This window comes from Symphodus melops, assembly GCF_947650265.1.
Source record: "Symphodus melops genome assembly, chromosome: 4".
Taxonomy (NCBI): Eukaryota; Metazoa; Chordata; class Actinopteri; order Labriformes; family Labridae; genus Symphodus; species Symphodus melops.
This window is the reverse complement of record NC_136694.1, coordinates 21,522,280-21,548,368: the sequence shown is the minus strand read 5'-3', so window position 1 is coordinate 21,548,368 and position 26,089 is coordinate 21,522,280. Positions and strand designations below refer to the sequence as shown.

Genomic DNA, 26,089 nt, shown 5'->3' with positions numbered 1-26,089 from the left:
GAGGGACATTTAAACCATTCATCCTGACCACAAGTGCTGACCCGGGAGTTTTAGTAATCTCCTTTTTCTGCCCATTTAATCTCAAAACATGAACTCCTGTCCTCCAGCTTGAGTTTTATCCTTGGATTTATTGTTTTCAGTAAAAACGGGAGCTTAGAGTCCAGAGACGTCATGTCTTTTGAGTAATGACACATTTTAGTGAAAAAGTGCTAAATATCAAAGTATTTTTCTTCTTTGCAAAATAAGGGGCAACCTTATAAAACCATTTTATACACGCATGTGTAGGAATCACAGTTTGATTTGTAAAAATGCTTTATTTCAATGTAAGTTTAATAAAAAAAAAAAAAAAAACTCCAGAAGGAAAAAAATCTTAATTACATTTATACATCAACTAAGTGCTTTAGGCATTGATACTCGATCTGTTTAATAATTTCATTATTTTTGTCAATTATTCAATTACTGTTTAAGTGAACTGAACTTTTTTTTAGCGGAAGTAGTTTGGGCAGTCGTGGGCTACAAGGTTCCAGGCCTCATTGAAGGCGGCTACAACTCGCTCATCCAGAGGACCCTCCTCTGCAGCAGCCAAGTTTTGCTGAAGCTGCTCCATACTCGACATGCCGATGATGACTCCGTCCCCAAGATTGCCCTGGAGCAGCAGAGAATTGAGTGGTCAAATACTTGAAATTATACAATATCCATACTTGAAATGATTACTAGAACTAGAAAAATCCTAAAAAACAAAAGCTGCTAGAAGCAAAAAAAAAAGTTAATTGCAGAAAAAACATGCCAAGTTTATTGTATTGACTTTATTTTGAACAAGTCTTATTGTACTGTTTGTGTATATTTAATGTTCCTATAATGTCACAATAGCTCTCTGCTGGTACCTTTAGCTGAGAGTGGTGGTACATCCAGCGCATCGCAGCAGACGTCATGGAGGGTTTATCTGAGCCGTATGATGTCTCCAAGGCCTTGAGAACCAAATCTATGGCCTGGAATTGACTCAACTTCCAGTATCTAGTCGAGAAAGACACAAATATGTTGTCCCTTATCGATGGTGACGGATGTAAGTGCAGCTGTGCAGAAATACTGAAACTCATTGAGGGAGTTGTAGACTGCATGAAGCATTTAGAGAAAGGAGTGCCTCTTGTCTCTCACCTGGCCTGGTATGCTTTAGCCCAGCTGTTACCAAAGAAGCGTCCAGCAGGCTGAGAGCCATCTTTTTCTTCATAATGGTACTTTCCTGTCAGAAGACCACCTAAAGAAGAGAATACTAAATTCAGCAACTTTGAGTGAAATATTTTCTACATTTAAAAATGACAGAATATAACATGTTGTATATACAAATAAAAATGTAAAAAACTCATTCTCTAGGCCACAGGTGTCAAACTCCAGTCCTCGAGGGCCGGCTTCCTCAGACTTTTAGATGTCTCCTTGCTCTAACACACTTGCTTTAAAACAATGTGTTGTCATTAAGCTCTTCAGAAGCCTGATAACAAGTCACTCATTGGATTCAGCTGCATCCAAGCAGGGAGATCTCTAATAGTCTGAGGAAGCCGGCCCTCCAGGACTGGAGTTTGACACCCCTGCTCTCTGCAATATTAAATCTAAAGATAGAAAGGGCTCCCTCTGGGGTTCCACAAGGATCAGTCCTTGGACCGCTGCTACTTAATGTATACATGCGCCCACAGTGTTTTTTTTTCCCTCAACTTCTGTTCATCTCTGTTGTAGAGAGTGGGGTCAAATAAAGTTACATTTTAAGATTGGAAAAAAAAGCAGTGACTGGAAAAGAGAATTCTATCAAAATCAGTTACATAAGGAATTCGCAAGTTCGTCCAAGAAGGCTGATCTAATGTAAGGAGGATGACTAACAGTAGGAATGAGTGCAGCACGAATCAGATTATTTAGAACAAGACCTAAATATTCCAAACTGAGGTACTTTCCAAGATGGACAGGTTAAGCTATTAAAATATCTTTATACAGGGCTACTACCTGCCCTGCTCCTCCTGTTGATTTAAGGGTAGTGCATGTGTAGTAATAGGTTGATGTCTCAATGAGTTCCTTATTGTCAGTTTGATCAAGCCAAGTCTCAGTTGGAAGAATACAGTCCACAAAGACCAGTTTGTGAGTAGAAATTATGTTGTTTATGAATAAAGTCTTTTTTGAAAGAAGTCTGACATTCAAAAGTACAATTTTTAGAGTGCCTGTGGGAGTTTTGGCAGTGAGAGACAGATCTTTACAGTAAATGTCTAAACCAGACTTTTTGTGAACAGTTATGGCTATAAGGATAATTTGAGGCTTGGATTGTACAATAGTAAATACTAATGGTCAGTACGCTAACAGGCCAGGGCTAAAAAAGTGTTACGTTTAGCATGTTCACCATTTATTTAGCATGCTTACATCTTCTATTGGCAGATTAGCACTAAGTTTGTTTGAGGCTGATGGGAATCTATTTCAAAGTATTAAGTCGTAAATATAAAATTGTTTTGTTTTTGCTTTGACCAATTTTATGAGAATACATCTAACAGTTTGTTGAGACATGTTCAAAACTTCAGACTCAAATGTAAACCTATATATTGTATAGGTATAGTGCATAGGTGCACAGAGAGAAGGAAAGTAAACGGTACCTGCAAGAGGATTGTATGCGTAAAACTTAATTCCGTAGTTCCTCAGACATGGCAGCAACTCGGTCTCAACCTGTCTTGTAGTGGCATTGTACATTCCCTGAGAAAAAAACGTATGAGTTAAATTGAGGATATAAGAGAGGCTCAGCGATCACGTCTAAGTGAAAATAAACAATGAAGGTTTGTTTTTTACCCCCAATAACAATTAAAGTTGGAGAGAAAGATTGGATTCTCTACATTATAAACATGTGTCCATGTTTTACATCAGCTGTTATTCATTAGTTTTCATCTACTATCACATGCAGTTGTCTGGCCAACAAAATACTACCTGATACACAGTGGGAACAACCCAGTTGTTGTGTCGGCAGATGCACACGATTTCAGCAACTTCCCATGATGCATAATTTGAAAGACCAAACTCCTTGAATTTTCCCTGAGGGGATGTTGAAACGTTAGTGTTAAAAACAATTTCTTTGCATTAAGCAGGTAGCAACTTAACATTCTAGGTTCAATAGGTATCAATACTCTACTTCTTTGTGGAGTTCATTGCAGGCTCGAAGAGTGTCCTCAATTGGGTTTTGATGGTCAGGGGCATGTAGGTAGAAAAGGTCCACGCAGTCAGTCTGCAGCCTCTGAAGGGAGGTTTCCATCTGAGAGCGTACACTCTCTGGCTTCAGTGTCTTTCCATCCCAGGGATTGGCTTTGGTAGCTATGCTTACTGTCACACAGAACATTATACAGAATGACAGAGAGACCAAGTCAGGACACTGATCATAAGTAACTTCTGTATCATAGATCAATTATTATCACTATGTCAGTATCTACAATGAATGTACGGTGGTGGATTGACACTAAGGGATCTAAAATCAATAATCACCAGGGATACAAGAGGACGTCAGTGCTTTGGGCCGTAACAATTAAAAAGGTTGACCAGTTCATACAGACTACCTACTGTATGTGCTGGCCTCTTTTATTTGCTTTTGATTCGGTGATGTTTTTTATTTTTACATATCTTGTTCTTCTTCTTCTCCAGTAATCTTAGGGAAACAGCAGTTATTCTTACATGTAATTCATATTTGGATGGTTCGATATTGTGTGCAGGCCCACTCTCTAAATGTAATGTGAAAAGGAACTGTAGACTAAAAGAGGCTTACTAATTTACACCATAAAGGAGGCTAACATTTATTTTAAATATTGTGCACTGGACTGGACCCTTACAAATTGAAAAGGAGTAAATGTCACGATTACGTCATATCAGTCACTGGTGGCAGAAAACAAGCAAAAGGAAGTGGAGAAAAATACTTTGCTGTGTCACATGTAACTGACCAATGCAAATGGTGTAAAAAGTCTTACAGCCTACGTTTCCCATTGAGTTGCTATCCAAACACAGGAAACCACACAAAGTTATATAATGTAGACTTTACACAGTTACAGTTTTACAATGTAGGATTACAATAATTTCAAAATAGATCCAATTTATAAAGATATTGAAAACCATACTGGTGTAAAATATTGGAATTTCAACATTTTTAATGACCCACCCCTGGTTTTGAACTTGCATGTGCAAAGACAGCTATACTTTTTGTAGATTATATTCATGTCTGTAAATAGGACATATTGTACCATTCTTTCACCTTTTCAAACAGTCTCCTGTGCTCTAAATGAAACATCTGTGCTGTGCTTTGGTCAAAATAAAACATGAATCAAGCACCAGAGGTTTGTGAACCTGTAAAAACCAGCTCTCTCAGAATCCTAGATTTTCCCTGTATACATCAATTCTTTGTAGAGACAATAAAAATGGAGAACCTGCACAAAATCTTTGCTCTAGGCTGGAGGTGGAGTCCATGGGTGGAGATACCAGGGGAGGGGATGGGATTTTTTTTCATTTTTTTTTTTTTACCAGAATCCAACTTGTGATGTCACAAACTTGAAACGGAAATTTTGAAACGGAGCATGTTTCTCTGTGTAGTAAGACTTGAGTAAGCAGACCACGAACAAAAGACTGGATGGATTTAATTAAAAAAATCTGTGGGTCCACAGACACTCAGGTTACCCAGATATATGTTCCAAAACCCTTTAAGTGGCTCAATTGACTTTTTTTGACTGCACAAAGTCGTCCCAGTGACATAAATGTCTCTGAAGACACTGACAAATAAGCAGCGTGTTCATTGTTGGTTCCCATAGGTTCAAGCTGCTGTCAGCTGCAGGTCATTTTGTTGTCATGTGCAACAATAGCAAGTCCACTTCACATAAGTTTTTTTTTGTTGTTGTTTTTTTAGCATTAGCTCACTGAAAGAGTCAAGAGCCTCTAATATACCTGTTTTTGGAAGATTCATGCCCCCAATGATCGTCTCTGACTTCCCATCCACGTACATAAAGGCTGTGTCCACTTTGTTGTGCCCCCTGTCCAGAAAAGTCTTGACCATGTCCAGGCTCTGCTCGGCGTCGGCTCGTCCTCCAAACGCCATCGTCCCCAGTAAGGAAATCGGTTTTTTAGCCGGAGACGACGACATGTTTCTACGAGCCACAAACCTTGGTGAATGTCTAAGCACTTCTTTAACGATGTGACTCCTTCTGAGTGTGCAGAGTCCTCCAGTTATTACACACTGCATGCTAATGTAGGGCAGTGAGCATGCGAAGGGCAAAGTTCACGATGCAGATTGTGGTTAGGGAGCGTAGTAAAGTTACCTAGTTTGTTAAAAACGAAGCATGCGTTTTATTGTTATGATATATTCAGAGCCTCACAGCCTTTGCTTTCTGAGTTAAACTGCAGTTTAGGTAGTGCAAAGGTCGTCCTCAGTGGCCACCTCCTGTTTTTTGGTCACGTTATGTTAATATTTGTTCAAGTTGCCTACCATCTGCAGTTGTCATACCAAATATAGCAAGCAGTTCAGAGTCTGACCATAAGGTGTCAGCAAATAGCCACACATGTCACATAGGAGGCTCTTGAAGTTTTATTCTACACTAAATAATGTGTGGTCAAGAAAATATGGCAAGACTTCTTTAAAGTCATTAGAAATTATATTTTTTTTAAGAGTTAAAAAAGGAATTACTGACCCTCATTAAAATTGGTTGATTTTACAATGAAACCATTTATTTTTCCTCTATTCACAAGTGTCTGGTTAACCATCTATGTGGCTAGATTATGATATTGATACTGATAAAAACAGTAAGATTTTACCATTTCATTTACCAGAAGGAGTACATCATAATCTGTCTCTGGGAATATGATAAAGCCTAGGTTTCTTTCATGATTGGTATTATACAGTTATTAGACAGACTGTGGTAAGGGATTTTGGGGACAAGGCACTTTTTTTTAATTTCTTGTTTATTTTTCAAGACATCTGCGTAAGAAAAATTCTTCTTTGACATTTCTTTGTGTTGTTGTAGATAAGGGATTGATCTAATGAGAACAACATGCTGTATGGCTGGGACCCTGGAGGCTGCTCGGACAGCAGTGACCCGGGTCTCTTTGGGGTCATGAACACACATGCGGTCAATGAAAGCTTTGTTTGGTGAGCAGCAGCATGGTCTGTGCTGGCGGCTGACCCTACGACCGCAACATCAGCTGTTTGCCCTGCAGTGTGACCACTGGCTGCTTTGGACCCCTGAATTTAACCCAATATGTCCTATGTTGCTCCAAGAATGAAGGTAGCCTATAATAACCAGTTTCCCTGGATGTCAATTTCAATGCTTTGTAGCCTATCTTCCTATGAAGGTGCTCCTATAAGCTTTGAATATAACGTGCCGTAGGCGACACGCGCATTTTTTTTTCTGCACGTGCGCCTGTTAAGCAGCTCCACGAGCCAACTTGTTTTCATTCAGACAAACTTTTCTAACTATACTCCGAAAACGCTGCAATCACAAAAGTCGTCAAACAATTAAACGCTGTAGGTGGATGTAAATGAGCTCACCTTCTTTTTAAATTATTTAGTTGGCTGTGTAAAGGACTAACCTACAGTAAAAAAAAGAAAAAGAAAAAAAAATCTTTAGGAATTCCTACCTCTAAGTGTATTTTGAGGGCACTGTGCAGACTGTAGGGTGTATGTGTGACAAACTCTGAATTGTAAAAAAAAACAAACACACACACACACACACACACACACACACACACACACACACACACACACACTTACACTTCCAATCCTCCTCTCGCCAAAAGTTCTTCTCAGCCATCATTACCAAGTGAATGGAGGGAGTTCAGCCCTCAGCCTCCACGAGTCTCTGCCCGTCAGTCTAACATCTGCAGTGAGCAGGAAGCGGAGGTGAGCGCCACTTTTCAGTCAGTGTCACTCACACGCCGGCTGAGAGTGAGAGAGAGAAAACACAACGCATGTGATGGCTGGTAGATTTTTGAAAAGTGCTGACTACATCCACGCGGTGGATCCTTTGCGCGCTTTTTAAGTAGTTTTTTTCCTTGAGTTTATTTTTTCGGATTGATTTGATCAGCTTTTTAATTAAGTTTTTGTTTCCTCTGGTTGATTTGCCCAGTTACGCTCATGCATAAGTCTGCGAGTAAATTCAACTATTTGAGACTGTGAGAGGAGGAAAATGGATTGTTTTGTTTTTTCCTTTCTACTAATATTTATTAAGGATACATTTGCATTACGTTATGGCATCACCAACAACCTGCAACCATATATGTAAGTAGGCTTTTCTTAAGTTCTGTATTTTGTGCTGTTTAATTAACCTATGAGACTAGTGTTTTATACATCTTTGAAGTTTTGGTTCACCTGCGCTTGCATAACTGAGTATTAAAGATTCAAACAGACAGACACCTGAGACTATTGCAGTTTTTGATGGTACTTCTCATACATATACAAGACATTTGGTTGATTCTGAAAGGTTGATTTTGCAGTTTTTTTTTCGTGCAGGGTATCACTATAATGCGCATAATTATGTGGATTGTCTGAGCTGCATTCCTTAGTCTACAGAGGCTGTTTTATTTTAAGCCCCTAAAAGTGAGGACCCAGACAAGATAACAGCTATTTTAAACCCTGGAATAATAAATGATGTGAGAGAAGATTCTCTGCTGTTACCTGCCGCTGACAATAAGCTCTTTCAAAGAAATGATGTGTACAGCTGGAGGTGATAGTGATTACTATTGTTTATGAGATGAACAGCTGGAGGTTGTCTTTAAGATTCCTGCTGATCTCCACATGCTGTGCCTCCCTGTCTGACTGTCTGTAAGTCCTTGGAGAATTACCAAAGGAGTAAGAGACTGAAAAATCAGCAGCACATGGTGTGAAGACATCAGTGGCTGGGCAGCCTCTGAACCCAGACAAACTTTGTGTAAGAGCGACAAAACATCACAGCTGAAGGATTACTGGGTTTTACCTGAGGGACTGGGAACAGGAAGGTTAACTGTCTTCTGTCTCTGTTGACAATTACTCTCATACTTATAAGTTAAAACATGTATTTCAACACCATGTCCAGCAACAAAAACAACACATTAAAGTTTAATGGGAATTTTCTGGAAACGTTTTGGAATATTTTGTTTTGTTCTCGAGATTATTTTGAAGGGAGGTGGTATTCATTCATCATGTGCTTTTGCTTGCTAGCAAACGTGGCTTGAATCGAAAACGTTTTGATGCTGTCTGGTTCTGATTTTTTTTTCTGTTTGGTTTGCTTTTTTACATTTGGAACAGAAGATATAAATAGAATCAAAAAATACTTTCCATGTTGATGTCCATCCCACTTAAAAAAGACAGATTTCAAAAGAATGTGGATTTTGTTGGTGAACCTTGAGTAATTCCCCCTTAAGTCTTTAAATACCATACCAAATATCATCAGGTATCGTAAGAAACCTCTGTACAGGTAGGGGTACCCCATAGCCTATATAAAAAATGGACGTGATCTCTGTGGCGTCACCCATTGGTTACTGGAGGGGAATTTTGAAGCCAAACAATGACGGTCACTATATTAAAATTTATTGCCTCAACCTAACTCTCAGGCAGTCTAGAAACAAGCAAAGATGAGTTGAGGCAGTTAGGAGGTCACTAATTATGCATAACTCTTAACCTTCATACAGTCTAAATAGGTGTTTGTTTTTTTGTTTTTTTTAAAAATGCATTTTTGAATGGGTTTGTATGTGGCTTATATACCCTCACAAGATTTAAATCTATAAACCAAGCGTTATTCATCTATCTTTGCTGCAACCTTTGAACTCAATTCCTGGCTTCTATGAACATAAACCACAGATGCAGAACATTTTGACAGCTTTAGTATTTTTACCACTGTTTTCATTCCAGGCCGAACGTGTGTGTGGAGAGGGAGGTGACACTGGTTGCCCAGAGGCAGCCTTGCGTGCAGGCCTTCACACGTATGGTTAAAGTGTGGAAGCAGGGCTGTGTGGGACAGTCATGGTGCATGGGATACGAGAGGAGGTGAGTAATGCACCTATCTGTAGTCCAAATGTCTGACACTGTTCTTGTACAAACACTCCCCCCTCTCCCCGTTCACCTCCAGGCGATGTCGTGCTTAAGCTCTGTCTGGAGAAAAGCATTAATTAATGGTTTTGTGTTTACTTTTTTGAGTCATGCAAGCAAAAGAATTTGTCAGAGAGGGCCCGATCCTTCATTGAAGTTAATGCAGTATCAAACAGGATAAGTTTAAGTCCCCTGATCTCACCTTTCTTCTTCTCTTTCTCTCTTGTTCTGTAATCACACCTTTGAACCTCTCATACACTTTTAAGTGCAAGGTGTAGCCCTTCATCTACGCAGCACTGCGACAACATTCCTTTGTAGTAGCGTCCTAATGCTAACATTTTAGCCTGTCTCTCTGAGTTTCTCACTGTTCTCCTCATGCTAGCTTTCTCTGCGTTTTTTTTTAACCATCTTACAAAGTCAAAAGTCTGCTTTGAAGGCAGCCAAGGCCACAATTACTCGCTGTAAACAAAACGTGTTTCCACAATGACTGTAGAGAAATGAGAGGGGTCCCAAAGTAGAGGGAGCGTTCTCTGAAGTCAGCCAGTCTCACACTTTAAAATAGCACCTTTAAAAGTCTGGGAAAATCTTTGCAGAGTATTATAGTGGATGTTACTTAAAAGACTGGAAGTTGTTTGATCAGATAACATGTTTGTTTTTCATTATCTACAGCTATTCAACCACATGAAAAATCCCCCCAAATAATACAACTGTTTATGTTTTATTATTTTTATTGACATGTTTGAATCATTACATAAGAAACGTACAAACCCAAACTGAATAGTATATTCTCACACTCCCACACATTTATGCCCAGGGAGATGGGGTACAAATAATTAAGAGAGACACACAATCTGGTACTGGTGGAGTAAAAGTGTTTAACCTGATGTTTGTCATGTTAACAGGACAGCGTACTACACTGCATACAGACAAGTGTACAGGCAGGATTATCAGACGGTGTACAAGTGTTGCCCAGGATGGTCTCAGCTCAATGGAGAAGCTGGTTGCCTCTATCGTAAGTATCCCCAACTATCCTTACTCTTATGTTTCTTCTTTGTATCCCTTTAAAGCATAAAAAAATCACATTTATTAGGTCTTTTGATTGTGACATTGCTTGTGGGTAGGTATGTTTATTTAAAGGCGATGTATTTTCATGACTCATCAAGAGGAAGTTTGTTTCAAATATCACCCGCCCATGGCAGAAATCTATGAATGAAAGGTTTTCAGTAAGAGGTCAAAAGGGTCAAGAGGTGCTTTGCCCATCCAGACCTTTCAGCAGATGTTATCAGTCAGGGCCATGTTCACAGTTACAAAAGTCCCACAGGGGTTAGATGAGGACGGTGGGGAAAAAAAAAATCTCAAGTGTTGACAGTTTTTAAGTGTTGAAATTTGCTCTAAGATGAAGCTTACATTTTATTATCTGCTTTTACACTCAACACAACTTTGAAGTGTAAGTTAAAGCTCCACGTGTACTTTCCCATTCTCGCTTTGGTCCCATGTCTAAATCTTGGCTCTCCTCCGTGCAGTCATGCCACTCCTCTCAGTCCGAGGTGTGACATGGCAGTGCAGGTCAGAGGATTACATTATGGATATGAAAGTAGACAAGCCCTTCAAGTGTTTACCCCAACCACTCACATTCAAGGCCTCCAAAACAATACCCATCAGCTCCTGTTGAAGGGACCTCCTGCTGATACACACAAAAAGAAGAGAAACAACACACGAGTCCCCCGTAACTCCAGTCCTCAGGTCCATGTATAGAGAAGTAGTTTTGTTGGTCACAGTGGGGCTGCCAGCAGCTCATCTCCTTGTGGATAAGCTTAGCTTCACACCGCTGAGACCAAGAAGCCTCCTTTGATGGGATTGTACAGCCAGTGATCCAGATCGCATAGCCTGCATACCTCAGAGGGAACCTTGGCAAAGCCTTCCTGTAAACAGTTTGTCCCAAGTCCCATTGACAGTTCCCACTTCCCCGCTCCCAGAACTAAAGCTGGAGCAAACCTTAAACCCCTAGTACAGGCCCAGCGTGCCCGCTGATGGGAAGTGGCTGAGATGGGGAGCAGCAGAAGATCTCCTGGATGTGCCTGTCATCGGTGTCTTATTATGGCATCCCTGCGCTCTTCAAAGAGCCCTTTGTTTCCCGGCTAAAGGTTGCAGTATTAAATTATACAAGGAAGCATTACACTGTCATTTTTAAAACAAACCAGACTCATTGCAGAGCACTCATAAAGAAATATCTCAGAGAGACATTCCTCAGGGCTGCCCAGTATCTCCCCTCGCTGGATGAGACGGGGGGTTTTGTTTCTCGTTTTCGCGTGACAATGGCTGCTCTCTTTGACGCGAGGCAGAGCTTTTATCTCTGTAACCGAAGACGTGGCAGCGCTTTGAGATGGGACAAACTAATCACCCTATTCTCTGAGCCATTGAACCAGGATAAAAGGAAGCTCACACCACAATCCACCCTCTCTCACCCCTGCGCACTTTGCTGTGCACTATCTGTACTGTACCTCAGTCAGCACAATGCAATCTGTGGGGCAGTTTTCAACAGCAACTCTGACATCCCAAAAGGAAAAAAAAAAAATCTGCTTTGCGAAATGTACAGCTTTAGCAAATCCTCTGAAAACTTCCAAAAGCCGGGAAGATTGTGAAGATGGGAATGCTTTGTGTTGAGATAGTGATTTAGTGTCTGGCACTTCTGAGGTTTCTTTCTCTCCCTCCTGTGTTTCCCTCTTTCTCTGTGTGTGTTCCCTAATAAAATGTCAGTGTTGGGTAATTAGGCTAATGATTTGTGGTTATTGTGAGGCCGTGGGTCGGGATGGAGGCTCTAATCCTGTTGTAGACACAGCAAACACAGTGGCCGGGAAGAGGCTACATGTTAAGTAGTAAGTCTTTCTTTCAGTTCACCTGTGTTTCTTCTTCTCTTCATGTATCCACCCCATTGTACAGATGTTAACATCTTCTTGCAGTCTTGCATGGAACTGCCTTTGTTGTTGTTCCCGCCTGCACTCTTGTCCTAGCGTAATTATTCACATATTTGGTAAAAGAATATACCACAGCACAGTAAACATCTGGTTTTTTTCAAACTTTTTTTGCCACCATTTTGGCCACTGCCCGCCTTTTTTCCACATTTTTCTGTTTGAGGTTCCTCTCACCTAATTAAATACGTTTATGAGTTTTCCATTTACACATTAGGATCGATTTAAAGTTTGAGAGAAGTTTGCAGTTATTTGCTATTTTAAGTTTTTGTTTCCCAGTTTTGATGATTTCCAGCACTAGTGTACAAAGAAGGCACAAAGTGGAGAGTAAGACTGAAGTCCTTGCAGCTTTTTCACCATGAAGGTATTCTTTGTTGCAGGAATGTTAACTTGGACACTGCCAGTCAATTTTATTGTAAGTTACTCAGTCAATCAACGATTGAGCATTATAAAGTGTGTGGTATATTTTCTTATAAATTTATTTAAATTGTTAAAAATGCCTATGCAATTTTATAACTCCAGGGCTCCATCTTAAATTTTCAAATTTTGTTCGACCATCAGTCAAAAACCCAAAGATATATAGTATATCACTACAGCAATCCTTACTTTAGACTCAATGATTCAATGAACAGAAAATAAGCTGATTGTTTTTGGGTTTTTTTGTATTTTAAAGTTTTACTTCTAATGACTTGTGTCTACAATGACTCATCCTGTTAAGGTGTGGAGGCTGAAAGCATTTTCTAAAACTCCCCGAGTGCATCCAAGGTAACTTGTGTGTTTTGTGCAAACTCCAATTGGCTCCATGACTCTGGATCTTGTTCCTCTGAAGGTGAAGAGCTCTTGACTTTATGGTGGCGACATCCTCCACTTGAATGTTTGAACCACTCAATCAAAGAGCCAAACCTTTTCACCTCAGTATCTAGCTAGGGGACTGTAGAGGATGGACGCTGCAGTTAGTTGGAAAGAGGAAGCGGGCAGTTATGTTGATTGGCAGCAACAATAAGCGTTGTGACAGGGGCTGAGGAGCGGGGACAATGGCTCCTCCAGTTTGTCATCCTCGTTAGCTGCTGAATAGAAGCCGGCCCCCTTTTGTGGTGGGAGCAGACTGCAGAAGGTAGCTACGTTTGACATAGGCCAAGACGCCAGGAAAAAGTGGAAATGGTCTTCTGTGTCTTGCCATGGGTGGTCTGTGTGTGTGTGTGTGTGTGTGTGTGTGTGTGTGTGTGTGTGTGTGTGTGTGTGTGTGTGTGTGTGTGTGTGTGTGTGTGTGTGTGTGTGTGTGTGTGTGTGTGTGTGTGTGTGTGTGTGTGTGTGTGTGTGTGTGTGTGCGCGTGTGTGTGTGTGTGCGCGTGTGTGTGTTTCTGTCATGAAAACAGAGGTAACCGTGAATGTGGTCATGGGACATAATTGTGAGTAGCTGAACACAAATAGACATGAAGCCAGACACATACATACAAGCAGACAGAAATCATCAGACTGAGACAAAACACGGTGCATTATACGCTAAATCAGTGGTGTAACTTCAATTGTTTGGCTCATCAAAAAACTGCCCCTGCTGACACTGACAGATTCCTTTTGATCTCGTGAGTAACTGCTCTAAGGTTAGCAGAAATATCAAAACAAAATCAAGCTACTACAGTTTTTTTTTAAAGTTTTTGGGAGTAGAGTCTGTTTTGTAAGCAAACACTTACTTTACTCACAAAATCTCACAAACAAAGAGTCTTTGTTTGTCTTACTGGAAGAACTTGTTCATGCTTATTGTGGAGTTATTCCGAAACCAGTTTCAATCTGGTGAGCAAATATGTTTTTCAAAATCCCAAGACAAAAGTGGACACAGGCCTCAAATCATTAAACGAGACTGCAGTTGTCCAGTTTCAGATGTGGGTTTGTTGAGGAAAGAGATCTTCCTGTTTCTCTGACGGCATCCATGCAACGCTTTCAAGCTGGTAAAAAGGTTAAAAACGTTCTGGCCCAATATCACCAGAATCACAGATTGTGTCGTGTAGGAAGGAGGGGTTTACAGTTTGTTCATGTTACTGATGTGGAGATGATCAGGACATGCATTACAAAAATATTTTTTAGCACATTGATAACGTAGCCGTTGTGGTATATGCGTGCACCTCACATACAGAGGCTAGGTCTTCAGTCTTGTAGAGGTGAAGAGTTTAATGTAGCCTTGCAGCGAGTGCCCCAGATTCCCCACCTACAGGTCTTGCATTCCGAGACAATTTTGCAAAACATTATTGTGCCCTCTTTGTCAAATCGACCCAGTGTCTAGTTAAACTGTATTTTAAGTCTTTCAAAGACACTTGTTAGAGATCATCTCACGTAGCTCGACCTGGTGTTCTTTGAAATGACATTCCTTTGCATCGCAAAACATGATTTGTAACCCTAAAATACAGTGCTCTGCAGCGCGCGTACCAATTATGACACCAAACGGAGCCTGGAGCGCAGGCCTTTGTGTCTGTGAATTGCCCTAAATGCGGACTCCCTCTGTGTCGCACTGTGGGGGTAAAACAGATTGTCCAAGTCTAAACAAACACAGGGCCTCCTCTGGGTGGATGCGGTCATCCCCTTCAGAAGCTGTAAGGGTGACACCTGCCTCAGTTTGTCGGCGTGAGTAGCTGACCCTTGCTCTTCCTGTCTCGTCTTTTTGTGGAAGCGGCTAATCCTCTCAGTGAAGGTGTCTTAGTAACGGAGCAAAGGCTCTCAAAGAGACGAGATGAGAGTGAGTTTAATGCAACACTGCATGCCACAATGAAGAATTATTTCAGGGAAGATTAAGCAGAGTGCAGATTGGGGGCGGCCCAAATATGCCCTGGTCAGCAGCCAACAATCCTATGTCTCACTTCTCAGGGGGGGAGAATTTTTACTCTCTTTGTTGTCGCTGACTCTGAGAGACACCTGACCACTTACTTTGTTGCTGATAATTAAGTTAATTTGAAACACCAGAGTATTGGAAAATCTAATGTATTTGATCCTTCACAGCTTGTAGTTATATAATGATCCTGAAGAATTTGGATTAATTTAAAACTTTGCATTTAATCTAGTATTTTTTTCCCTTCTATCTTCTATTAATATCACCTCCCATTAGACAACCACAGACACTTGGATAGCTTTGAAAATGCACACTGAACTTCGTCTGTGTGCCTTGGCTTTTGCAGCCTCGCTATCTTGAGGAACTGGAACTCCTCATGTGCAGATTAGAGACGCTGAGACGGTCTTCCTGTTGGAGTATGATTTCAGTGGCTCCACAAATTGGGCAAGATTAAGGACTGGGCACAGAATCCTAAATGTATTTTCTGTGTTGCTTTGTGTGCACAGTGTAGTCTGAGTGTGGGCTGTTTGTTGTCCACTCTCATGATGGTCCAAATGTTGAGCAGGTGTCTGTGGAGGAAGCCAGACGACATGCGGATGTTTAGGCTGGACCCTGTGAAATCTAATGAGGGACATGGATGAAAATGGTTCCAGCTCATCTGTGATTAATGTAGAGTATTTCTTCATGTTTTTCTCCTTTTGTCTGGAAATATGATGTAATTCCCTGTCACTGTAATGACACAGTGGATGTTTGACTGTAGATTATCCTGTCAGTTTTTATTTTCAATGCCCTCATCTGATGAGACGTACTTTGTCATTGTATGTCAGCTAAAAGACTCGGGGATGGATGTTTTGGGAGAAATAAGTGAGGAAACAATCAAACTAAAGCGGAAGTCATTTCTTCCAAAAAAAAAAAAAAATCCATGGAAAAGTAAATCATGACATGTCACTTTTTTTCTGGAAAAAAAAAGGACTTGTGAAAACAACATTTACAGAATGCAAAAAGACAAACGACATGTTTAACCTTTGAAGTGTGATACCATACTGCACCCAATTTATAAGACACAGTATGTGTGTATTTTATAAAGGTGAACATGAATCTGACACATGAATTAAGCTTTGTAGTTGCGTGCTTCTTTTAAAGCCGTCCATGGTGACATCAATACAGTAGCATCACTATGAACACACATAGCGAGTTAATGCGACCAGAAATACCAGTAGTGCCCAGTTTGATGATTGGTCATGCCACCTCTGCTTGGATAAGATGTGGCAAGAAAATGCAGATCTGGCAAAAGATGCACATTTCAACTGGCTCTTCGTGAGATTCTGCCTAAAATTCCTCTTGTGATTAGGGAGACAGTGTTTTTTTTCACTCCCTGCAACCACATGTTGCTAGTCGGGAAGAGCAATGATAGACATCAATCCTCTGGTGCTGTCATCACTAAGCACTGTACTCTGCTCGGGAGAGTGCAAACAACAGGCCTGGCTTAAACAGCTGTGTCTGACTCTACTGGAACGTTTGGCTTCATGCACATCAGATAAGCACACGCGCTGGGAGACTGCTGCACACATGTACTCTAATCACACACGCACACGGACACACATAAAGGACAGCCATGATTAATGTGATTTTGAAGAATGTGATGGTGGATTCACATGTTCGGAGCTACCTAGCGGCTTGCGCTGTTTACCTGGATTCTTAGAATTTCATGAGTTTGACTTACAGGAATTTATGGAAACGGGGTCAAAGAGATGGATGGGCCACACACACCCCGTGGCTCTGAGATTTTATTCCAGCGTTCACCTGTGCACATCTGAATGATCACTCGCTTGTGACAACGATCAAAGTTCAGTTAATCAATCAAAGCTATTCTGAGGCCACAAACTGCAGGAAAGAGGCCCGTTTTCTCTTCATCCAAGCTGTTGCCTCCACTTATTTTAAACACTCTGATTCTATAAAAATGTAGTTTAGAATCGTCTTCTACTCTGCCAAAAACCTGCTTGTTCAGTCAGAGAGAGTCAGGATTGAATTAACTTTGGTTGATGTGAATGGAGGAAAAACAATTTTCCTCTATAGCGAGGAGGTAACCGCCTGATGATGAGGCTTGATAAAGGGAAACCAATGTTTGAAACTACAGATGTTTACATGTCATGACAACAGCCAGTCACTTGCTAATCTCTTCTGTCTTTCTTTATTTCCTATGACCCTGTCTGTCCACTCGTGCAGCGGTGTGCAGCTACGGTGTGTGCTTCAACGGGGGCCAGTGTCGGGAGGGATCCACGCAGCTCTGTGACTGTCCTGCAGGGTTCAACGGACCCAGCTGCCAGTATGGTGAGGATAAACATCCAGACTGTAGTAAATTAGTTTAATAAGTAGATATAGTAAAAGAAGAAATCATCAAAACTTTCCACAGGATTTATTGAAACTGATAGCAGCTTCCCATTTCATTAAAAACTCGAGAGATTACAATTTTGGATCCATTTTGTTCAGCTTCCCAGCTGAGCTCTGTTGCAATGATTATATAAAATCTCACATCAGCAGTTGGCTTCTTCACCAACAGTCCAAGTATTTTATCAGCGACCCCATTGTTGAATTTGAGCCGTTGAAGTAAAACAGCGGAGGATTCTGTTTTTTTTCTGATAACACCACACGACAGGAAATTCCTCTTAGTGTCAACTGCAGAATCATCCTACTCCCCCTGAAATTAGGCAGTTCGAGACACAGCAGACTGTCTTACATAAGAAAACCAAGGCGAGATGGTCCCCTTTGGTTACGATAGCCTGACTCGACACTATGGTCAGCATCCAGAGTCTCTCATCTCATCAGCTTCTACATCCACGTGTGATGCTATCAGCAGTTCTCCGGTGCAGAGGATGTAGCTGTATGACACCTTGTAACACAAGTCCTCACTAGCTTATGAAGCTTATAATCAAGACCTGTGAAATGCAGCACAGACAGCCCCTTTATATGATCAGAGCTATGTGTGCTACCTAAGCTGAGCTGCCTTACTTCTGATTACTTCATGCTTGAATGAAAGACTTAATTATAGGGACAGGGGTTCTATGAACACGTGTACATATGGAGGTATTTTTAACCACTAGTTGCCATTTTATAAGCTGGTCCCGATGTATCTGGTGAAGGTCTTTAAGAAGATTGATGCCATCTGCTGAATATGTAGTGGCTGTTAAGCCTGAAGTAAAATATTGTCCTGGTAGTCTTATGAGTAAGTATCAGATTCTCAAATCAGATATTTATGAAAGACTGCCTGAACTGTTTTTTTTTTTTTAAAGTTCTGATTACAATCTCATCCAATTTGGCATCGTGCTTGTTCTGTTGCCTGTGTTCTATCTAGAAACACTCCACCATTCATTCTGTGCAGGGCTCGAAAGTCAAGGTAGCAGTAATAATTTAACATTGTTTATATAGTTAAAATGAATCTTATTGAGAAACGTTTCCTATTTTGTGAGTTTGATAGCAGCTTTGACTCATTACTTAGCTACTAGCAGCAGTAGGAATCTAGGAATCGGCTGAGTACTTCACTCACTTTAGATTTGAAATTGTTGTTTTGTATCAAATTGCAAGAAATGAAAGACACATTGAAATCTCGTGTGTCCAAGCTTCCAGGCTACACATCTGTATGAATTTTTTTTAAATCACATTTAAACCAAAAAATGTAGCTTGGATATGATTTGCATACTCATATATTATGTGGAATTTGTTGGTCAATACTTTTAGAAATCCATGGGAATACTATCAAGAAAGTCCAAAATCAGGTTTGGGTTAGTAGCCTGAACAAGGCCCTTGACTAACTTTGATCACAGCTTTGACAAGACAGAACAGCAGCATTAGACTGGCATATTTCCCTGACACATAAGGATGTATCATCAGTGCACTGGGGTGAAACAAGGGCCAGGAGCACAGTGGGGCTACAATACTCCTTGTCCTTCATACTTAATGTTAGACATTAAGAACTGACACTGAGATTTAACCAAAACCCTGAAATCCTCTTATATTCATTTATTTCTTTGCAAGATGGATCCAAAATTGTATTCTGAGGTTTCTTGACTCGGATCGATACACTCACATACTACAGTTGATGTAGTAGATTCTTTCATGGTAATTATAAGTCTGTCAAACCCCCTCAACTATCAGCAGCTGAGGAAAGATGTGTCAGTAAAGAAGACAGACTTCTTTGAGTTTTGTCTCTGTAGTGACACAAGACAGACAGGGCAGAAGAGGACATGTCAAAGCTGAAGGTATTGATGTTGGGTTAATATGATATCTGTCTCAATATTTTCCCAACAGTGTTTGACAAAAGACAAGAATTAAAGGGGGTAAAACAATAGTTCACTGATATACTGTATTTTTTCTGTCAAACCCCATTTTGAAGCTTTAAGAGCACTTATTTGTAAAACACATTTAAAAAACCCCCGCCTCTAATAGTTTTTCATAACACAGGTTTTTAATAGTATTATGCAATTGTTTTATTTTTTACATTAGTCATTAGAAAATACAGATGTATTTCAACAGTTGTGATCACTATTTTGCAACTATAGAATGCTTTTTTTATTTCTTCATTTTAAATCAAATAAATCCATGCATTGTTCTGCCTTGTGAATGATAGCTGTCATCAATGGGCACTTTTGGGCGGTTGTTGGTGAAGAGTTATGCAGTAAACGCCCACACCCTGATCCTCCCACCATTGGAGGCTATCAGCCCGTGAACTCCCTGGCAGTTATATTACCCTGTGATTGGCAAAGAATGGGCTGCAGGATGATTGGTGTCGGCCCGGTAGTGACTCCGTGTGAGTGGGGGTTAGCATTTGAGATGATGGGAGTCCTACAAAGGCAGGAATACTCTCATAGCTGTTCCTCTTTTGAGGCCCTACATGTGCCAAATACAGATCCGTTCAGAGTCAAGAGGGCAGTGGGAAAAGCTTAGTTGAGAAACAGCAGTAACAACACCCAATGAATAACTGTTTGACTGTGTATAGTAGCTTTGATATAGTAGCCATTACAAAAACACTCCGTGGCGGTCAGGCACACAACAGTCGATTGTAACTCTTTTTTATTGAGCCACAATAAATAAGCATGTTTTGTTGGCTACACAAAAGAAGATGTCGGCTCAGACAAGCCATTAAGGTCCACCAGGGTGTTAAACTAATATGTTGTTATAAGGTTGTGTTGTTTCTTCAAGTCATAAAAAAACAAATGTCATTATCATTTAATCTTTAAATCATTAATATAAACTCAAAAAAAGTGAATGGTTTTGCCATTTATTAAGTTAGAGCAACATTTGATAACCAATTAGCATCATCAGACAACAACTAATGTTAGCATTTTGGAACTTCATGGCTAATAATACAGAACTAGCTTTATCATAAACTTAACTATTTATTGTACTATTTTAGATGAGAGGAAATATGTGCTATAATAGCTTATGGTCATTTTAGCTAGGAGTGGTAGATCGCTAACATAACATTGTCAGACCTACCAGTAGCTTATAAAGGATGTGCTTTACACAAATGTGTACTTTAAAGTCAATCCCTACAATTTCAAAAGCAGTGTTAGCATTTAACCATCTTCTTGCTAACAGGACTGAATGCTTTGATTGTGTTGTAAAAGGAAAGACGTAGTCTGCGAGTGATAATGTTGGCTAGGAATTAGCTGAATGCCAAAATTAGAAGTTGTCTGGTTTGAAAGTTAATGGGTTACCAAATATGTTACACAGAGTCTGTCTTTCCCTTTCGAATCAAGCCAGTAAGTAGCTGCTAGCATCAGCCGAGTTGCTGAATTACCTCATTTGACGAAAGCCAATATTATGTTGTTTTACCTACCTATATGGTACTATATCTCTAAAACTTTATTAATTATTACACATTTCACAATGCATTGTATTTTAAGAAGCTGGCATGAAGTAGTGAAAGTTTTGTTTTCATGTGTTCGTGATTTTGCATGGCTGCTATTATTGGTCAGGTCTCTCTTGTCAAAGGGATTGTTTTATCTCAATGGGACTTCTTTAAAATAAAGGTAACATTAATTAATAGCTTATAACCTGGAATACATCAGGTTGACATTATAACAGCATTTTTGAGTGTGATGTCAGAATGCTAAATGGCTGCCATGTGAATATTGTTAATTTAGTTACTGCTGCTGCGGTCTACATGCTTCACACAGCTGTCAATCATAGCTCAATCCCTCTCATCATGCTTACATATAAAGCCAAAGCCACAGTTACGGATATGTCTAAGGGACATGTGTGGAGATTCATTCATTGTTTATTGTTGGTTGGTTCCCGGCAGTGCATTCATTCCTTTGACATTGCATGTGGTGATATCCCCTCCAAGTGTGTTTGATGTGGTTCCTCTATGATTGTGTTTATGTTGTTTAAAGGGGGCAATTAGTTAATCGCTCTTAAAACTAGTCAGTCATCTGTTTTGATTTTTCGTCATATTCTGTCTCAGTAATGTGTAAGACAATAATTATAGTACGTTTTTGTATTACTGCCTTATGCCTGTTGTTTTGAGTTTTTGTTGTTCCTTTTAAGAGACAATAAATTCAAATGATTTAGGATGAGTCATGAGATGATAGATTATTTTGTGGTGTTTTGATTTACATGACTGATGTGGACTTCTCACAATAAGTCATCACTAAGTCACTTGGAGAGTACTTTTTAGCACTTTACACTATGCAGGTTTCTTTTTGTAACTTTTGATAGCATACATTTTTCAACATCACATTGGCTTATTTTAAGACTCTGAAATCTCATTTTCCATCACAGCTTCATTTCCAAATTGAAGGAGTCACATGAATACACTATTTTTGGTTAGTCTTGTAAACTTCTCTGCTTCAAACAGGGTTCAACAATGTATCGCATACATACAGAAAGGAGGTTATAAAAGAAATGGGATTGTTTTAGTATACAATAACATAGTTGTAACTCTGTTTCTGTTCTGAAGCCCTTTAAATCTCTCTCTCTTGTCTTTATCTAGAGGGATTTAGTCACTTGTTGCCTGATGCACTCAGTATTCAGCCTGTCATCAGCAGACAAGTGTGGGATCAACAGCTTTCAAAGCTTTTAGACCTCTGGCAGAGCAGATGTCTTCATACCAGCTGACATCTGGGCTCAGCTGCAGACAAACAGACAGAAAGGCAGTCAGATAGCAGGCAGACACTTTTTGTAACACGAAACTGTAGCATCTACTTCAGGAATCTTGAATTGACTTCTTGTATTATTTTCTTTTGGTTGTTGTGGGTAAAACAAAAGTTATCCAGAATCCATCAAATTGATGGATTGTGTAATAAGATTTCTTTGAAACATATTAAAGCCTCTGTGAAAGAAAATTCTAATCCCTTTCGGTAAGAGGAAAAAATCTGATATGAAACCAAAACACTTTCATCTGATCCTTTCCCACAGGTTTAACTTGTGTTTAATGGGATTTTGTTTGTTCTTTCCAAACGTTTTTTTTAAAATTTTAATTACCTCTCATCTATCCGCTCTTTGCGTGCGACTTCTGAACCATCAGCTCATTTCTTGGCTCGATTTGGTGTCAATGTAGTGCCAGGAGGTCCAGCTTGTTCATGAGATCACTCAAGACGCACTCTCTGCTGATGGCCATCTCCATTATCACTATTCTTTAACTGTGATGTTAACTTCAAAGTATGCTTTAAGACAGCCTTTTTCTCAGCAACAGTCATGTTCTCTTTGAAGCTTTAAGTCAGATAACATGTTTGTTCATCAAACCATCTGTTAGGCTGCCTAAAGAATAGTTAATTAACATCTAAGTCTGATGTATACCACCCTTTAACGAAGCTAAAATCAGGCAAAACATCATATTATATTACTAATATTTCATATTGCATTGGAAAGGCTAGATGAGTTCTTAGAAGAAATCTTGGCTTATTATTATTTACTTTATTTTTCATTTAAATTTTGGATCTTGAAATATGAAGACTTTTGATGTATGACATTTCTTATTATCATATTATTATCAAAAAGTCACCAATCATAGTGTATGAGCAAATTAATCCAAACAAATGCTTTTGACCATTAGATTTTACTTTTCAATATCATCAACAACACACATGCATGGCATGTTCTTATAGACCCCTTTGATTCAAACAGACTTTGCTGTTCTCTGATGTCTACATATTTTGTTTAGCCTAAAATAGGTTGACTGAAGATCTAAATAATTAGGCGGGATGTTTCTATAGAGTCTGTCGGTGCATGACGAGATTCCTCGACAGCTGAGTGGCCGAGGTGCAGAGAAATTCCACAGGGAGCAAAACACTGTGATCGCGCTTCAAACAAACATGATTGTAACCTTACAGAGGGTATTTGTCCTTGCTAAAATTTAAACAGAATTTTGTCACATGGGTCACTTGTGTTGAAATTGAACAGCTTCAGTCAATACTGCCTGTTAATGAAACTCAATACTTACCATATTTTCAGAGGTAACTAATAAAGTGCTGTTACAGATGAGCTCCTCAAGATAGTTTGAAATCAAGATCAGTCTAAACATAAAAAGCATCCTGTGAAGTGTCGTTTTACACTATGAGCAGTTTCAATTGTTATATTTAGTTATGTTCCGCAGAGTGAATCCAAGAGTTATTTTCATCTTCTCAACACAAGGTTTGTATACTTTTGTATTTCTGTATTAAATGCCTTTATGATTGTAGTGGACCCCAATACAGCCCCTGATTTTCCATGTTGCTGACTCTTTTTTTTTTTTTAGCACTCATGATTCTGTTTCTGTCTCAGAGTTGCATTGTTAGGTCTCATGCTTGTTAGCATGGGTGCAAGGTCAGGACAACAACCCTCAAGCTATTGTGAGAGTTTATTGTCTTGTTAAAGGACAGTTGTTGAGTTGCAGTACCTTTGATGTAAAAGCAGACTTGAACAGGGGTCATCTTGTCAAGAAGTTAGTGTAAGAGAGAAAAATGTATTTAAAAAGAAAGAAAAGTATACTTATAATGCCACAGATCCTTTAATTTATGGTAAAATGTGGTCAGAGAAGTGTGTGGGGCCTTAGTGAAATGTAGACAGCGTTATCTGTTCAGCTCTTGAGAGCTCTCACATATGATAAGTATTTATACTTTCTGCATATCTATGTCTGTCCCTCATTTTCATACTTAAAGGAGCATTTTGTAACTCTGACATAGCGTTTAGCGTTTGTTGTTGTTGTTGTTTTTTTTTTTTACCACATTTTCTAGTTGTAGAGCTCATGAAAAAAATCATTTCATATCTGGCAAACCGAGGGTCATCCAAAAAGGCCATCTAAGGGGGTGCCTTAAAACCGCCTACCCATGTTTTTGGGTCGAAACAAATACATATCCAGAGGCCAGCACTTCATAGCATGTTTCCTTATTATCTGATGATGTAGTAAGGCCTTTTTCTGATTTAATTCAGTATCTTACAGGTTGCTCCTTTAGCTGTTTTTAAGAAAGTTCCATTTGTCTGAAAGTGTACATTTTAGCTGCTTTGGCCAACTGCATTTGAAGATTTTAATGAGTTTGCATTGTAGTTATAATGAAAGCAGGTTATTTCAGATATTGTTCTCTTTCTTTACCTCTGTCCTACTCATATAGCTGACCAGCTCTACAATTATTTTAAGCTCAATAGTGGTCTTTCTCCAAACTTGGGGCCTGTTGTAACCAGCCTTTCTTCACCCCTCTCACCTCACACACATGTAGACTTTGCAAATTACCTCCAAGTTCTTGAACTTCTCCAAGTTTGTTGACCTTTTGTAATGTGTATATCTTTCCTTCTCGCAAATGTGTTTCTTTTGCCTTTTTCCCCGTCTGTAATGCATGCAAGGTTTATTCCTTTCTTGCATGGTAATTACATAAGCACATTAAGGCCAAATGTGAGCAAAAATGTGGGTGGTTCATGTGTCCCAGATGTCAAATCCTAGTTAACACATTGCTGGCATGTTAGCTGGAAGAGTTGCAGGACCTTGCAATAAGGCAACGATGTGGTGTTTTAGCTCCCATGAGCATAGTATTAATAGTCTAATTGTGTGCCTAGTTATTCTGAGTTACGTGACTTTTGTGGTCTCTCTATGCACTGAGGATTACAGGGGGGGCAGGGAGGTCAAGGGTCAAGCAAGCATGCAGTGTGTCCATTTAGCACGGCCTCAAACTTACATCGTTGTACTTAAACAACAAGGCTATAGCTGGCATCTATAACTAAAACTCTCTGAAACTGAGAGAGGGACAGTGATGGAAGGCAGCAGGAGTGGCACACATATCTGTCATGTTTTATGTATTTAGGTCTACATGTGTTCATGTTGTTAAGAGAACATCCGTTTCCTAACTGGTTAAACCATTTCACAGATGCTGTTAACTCAGACAAGTGGACAAGTTTGACCGGCTGCTGATTGCTAAGAAAACACAAGATGATTTTGCTTTTGCTGAATATATGATGTTACTTCTGCCTTCATGTTGAGGACCACTCAGGAATGTAAAAAGAGAGGAGCTTTTAGAGTGTCGGCCTTGGGACCCTCCCCATTGTAAAAATAAATCCCTGAACTCTTAGTCCCATTGAATGTGTTTTACTCAGGATTAAGAAAACTATTTGAGAAACCTCCATGCTGAGCTAGCTGAGCACTTTAGGTAACAAGTGCCCCAAAAGTGAAACGTGTTGCTTCTCATTTAAGTGTGATCACCTTATCAAACTTGCTTTCGTAATGAAAATATAAGACTAGCTTTTAGTTTGTGTTCTGCAAAAGAATGGGATAGAAAACCCCCCACATTTAACCCTGTCAGCCTTAAGATAATGGGAAACTTGCAGTACAGCAATTTAACAACCAGTAATCTGAGGTTTCCCAAACTTTAAGGCATCTGGTAAGGCTTTTGGTCTAGCATTCCCTTGTATAACCACCTTTTGTGACAAATGTGTTGGTTATACAACATTCGAAAGACAGAAATACGATCTACATCTGGTTGGCAGAAATGTAACTATCAGAATCAGTTTTATTGGCCAGGTATGTTTAACGCACGTATTTGATTTCAGTATACTGTGCTCTCCCTATACAATGTAACATTCAATAATAACAATTAGCTAAATATATAAACAAGTAATTAAAGATGAATATGTACAAGACTAAATAAGGAGTATTGATTTGAATTACACATATAGTTTATAAACTCATAAGAAGTCATTTCATAAGCATAAGCTTTATAGCCCACAATAGCGCTTCTTGTAGTCATCAGCTTGCATTGAGTACACAGTGATCCCTTATATTAGTTTATA

The 26,089-nt window shown here is 39.6% G+C and overlaps 2 protein-coding genes across 2 annotated transcripts in view; one reads left to right on the top strand and one right to left on the bottom strand.

Annotated features, from left to right (window-relative positions):
• Positions 1-294: 294 nt before the first annotated feature.
• Positions 295-5,453, bottom strand: akr7a3 (aldo-keto reductase family 7, member A3 (aflatoxin aldehyde reductase)). Its single transcript, XM_079340895.1, has 7 exons — positions 4,939-5,453; positions 3,152-3,339; positions 2,950-3,054; positions 2,625-2,721; positions 1,156-1,255; positions 885-1,014; positions 295-646 (listed from the first exon to the last, which is right to left on the bottom strand). The coding sequence occupies exons 1-7, from the start codon at positions 5,231-5,233 to the stop codon at positions 485-487; spliced, it is 1,077 nt and encodes a 358-aa protein (XP_079197021.1). The 5' UTR covers positions 5,234-5,453; the 3' UTR covers positions 295-484.
• Positions 5,454-6,979: 1,526 nt separating this feature from the next.
• The window catches only part of megf6b (multiple EGF-like-domains 6b), a 61,799-nt gene continuing 42,689 nt past the window's right edge, over positions 6,980-26,089 (top strand). The window contains exons 1-4 of the mRNA XM_079342089.1: positions 6,980-7,264; positions 8,873-9,007; positions 9,952-10,061; positions 17,063-17,167. Of these exons, the coding sequence (XP_079198215.1) occupies positions 7,173-7,264; positions 8,873-9,007; positions 9,952-10,061; positions 17,063-17,167 (442 nt within the window). The 5' untranslated portion in view covers positions 6,980-7,172. The remainder of the gene's footprint in view (positions 7,265-8,872; positions 9,008-9,951; positions 10,062-17,062; positions 17,168-26,089) is intronic.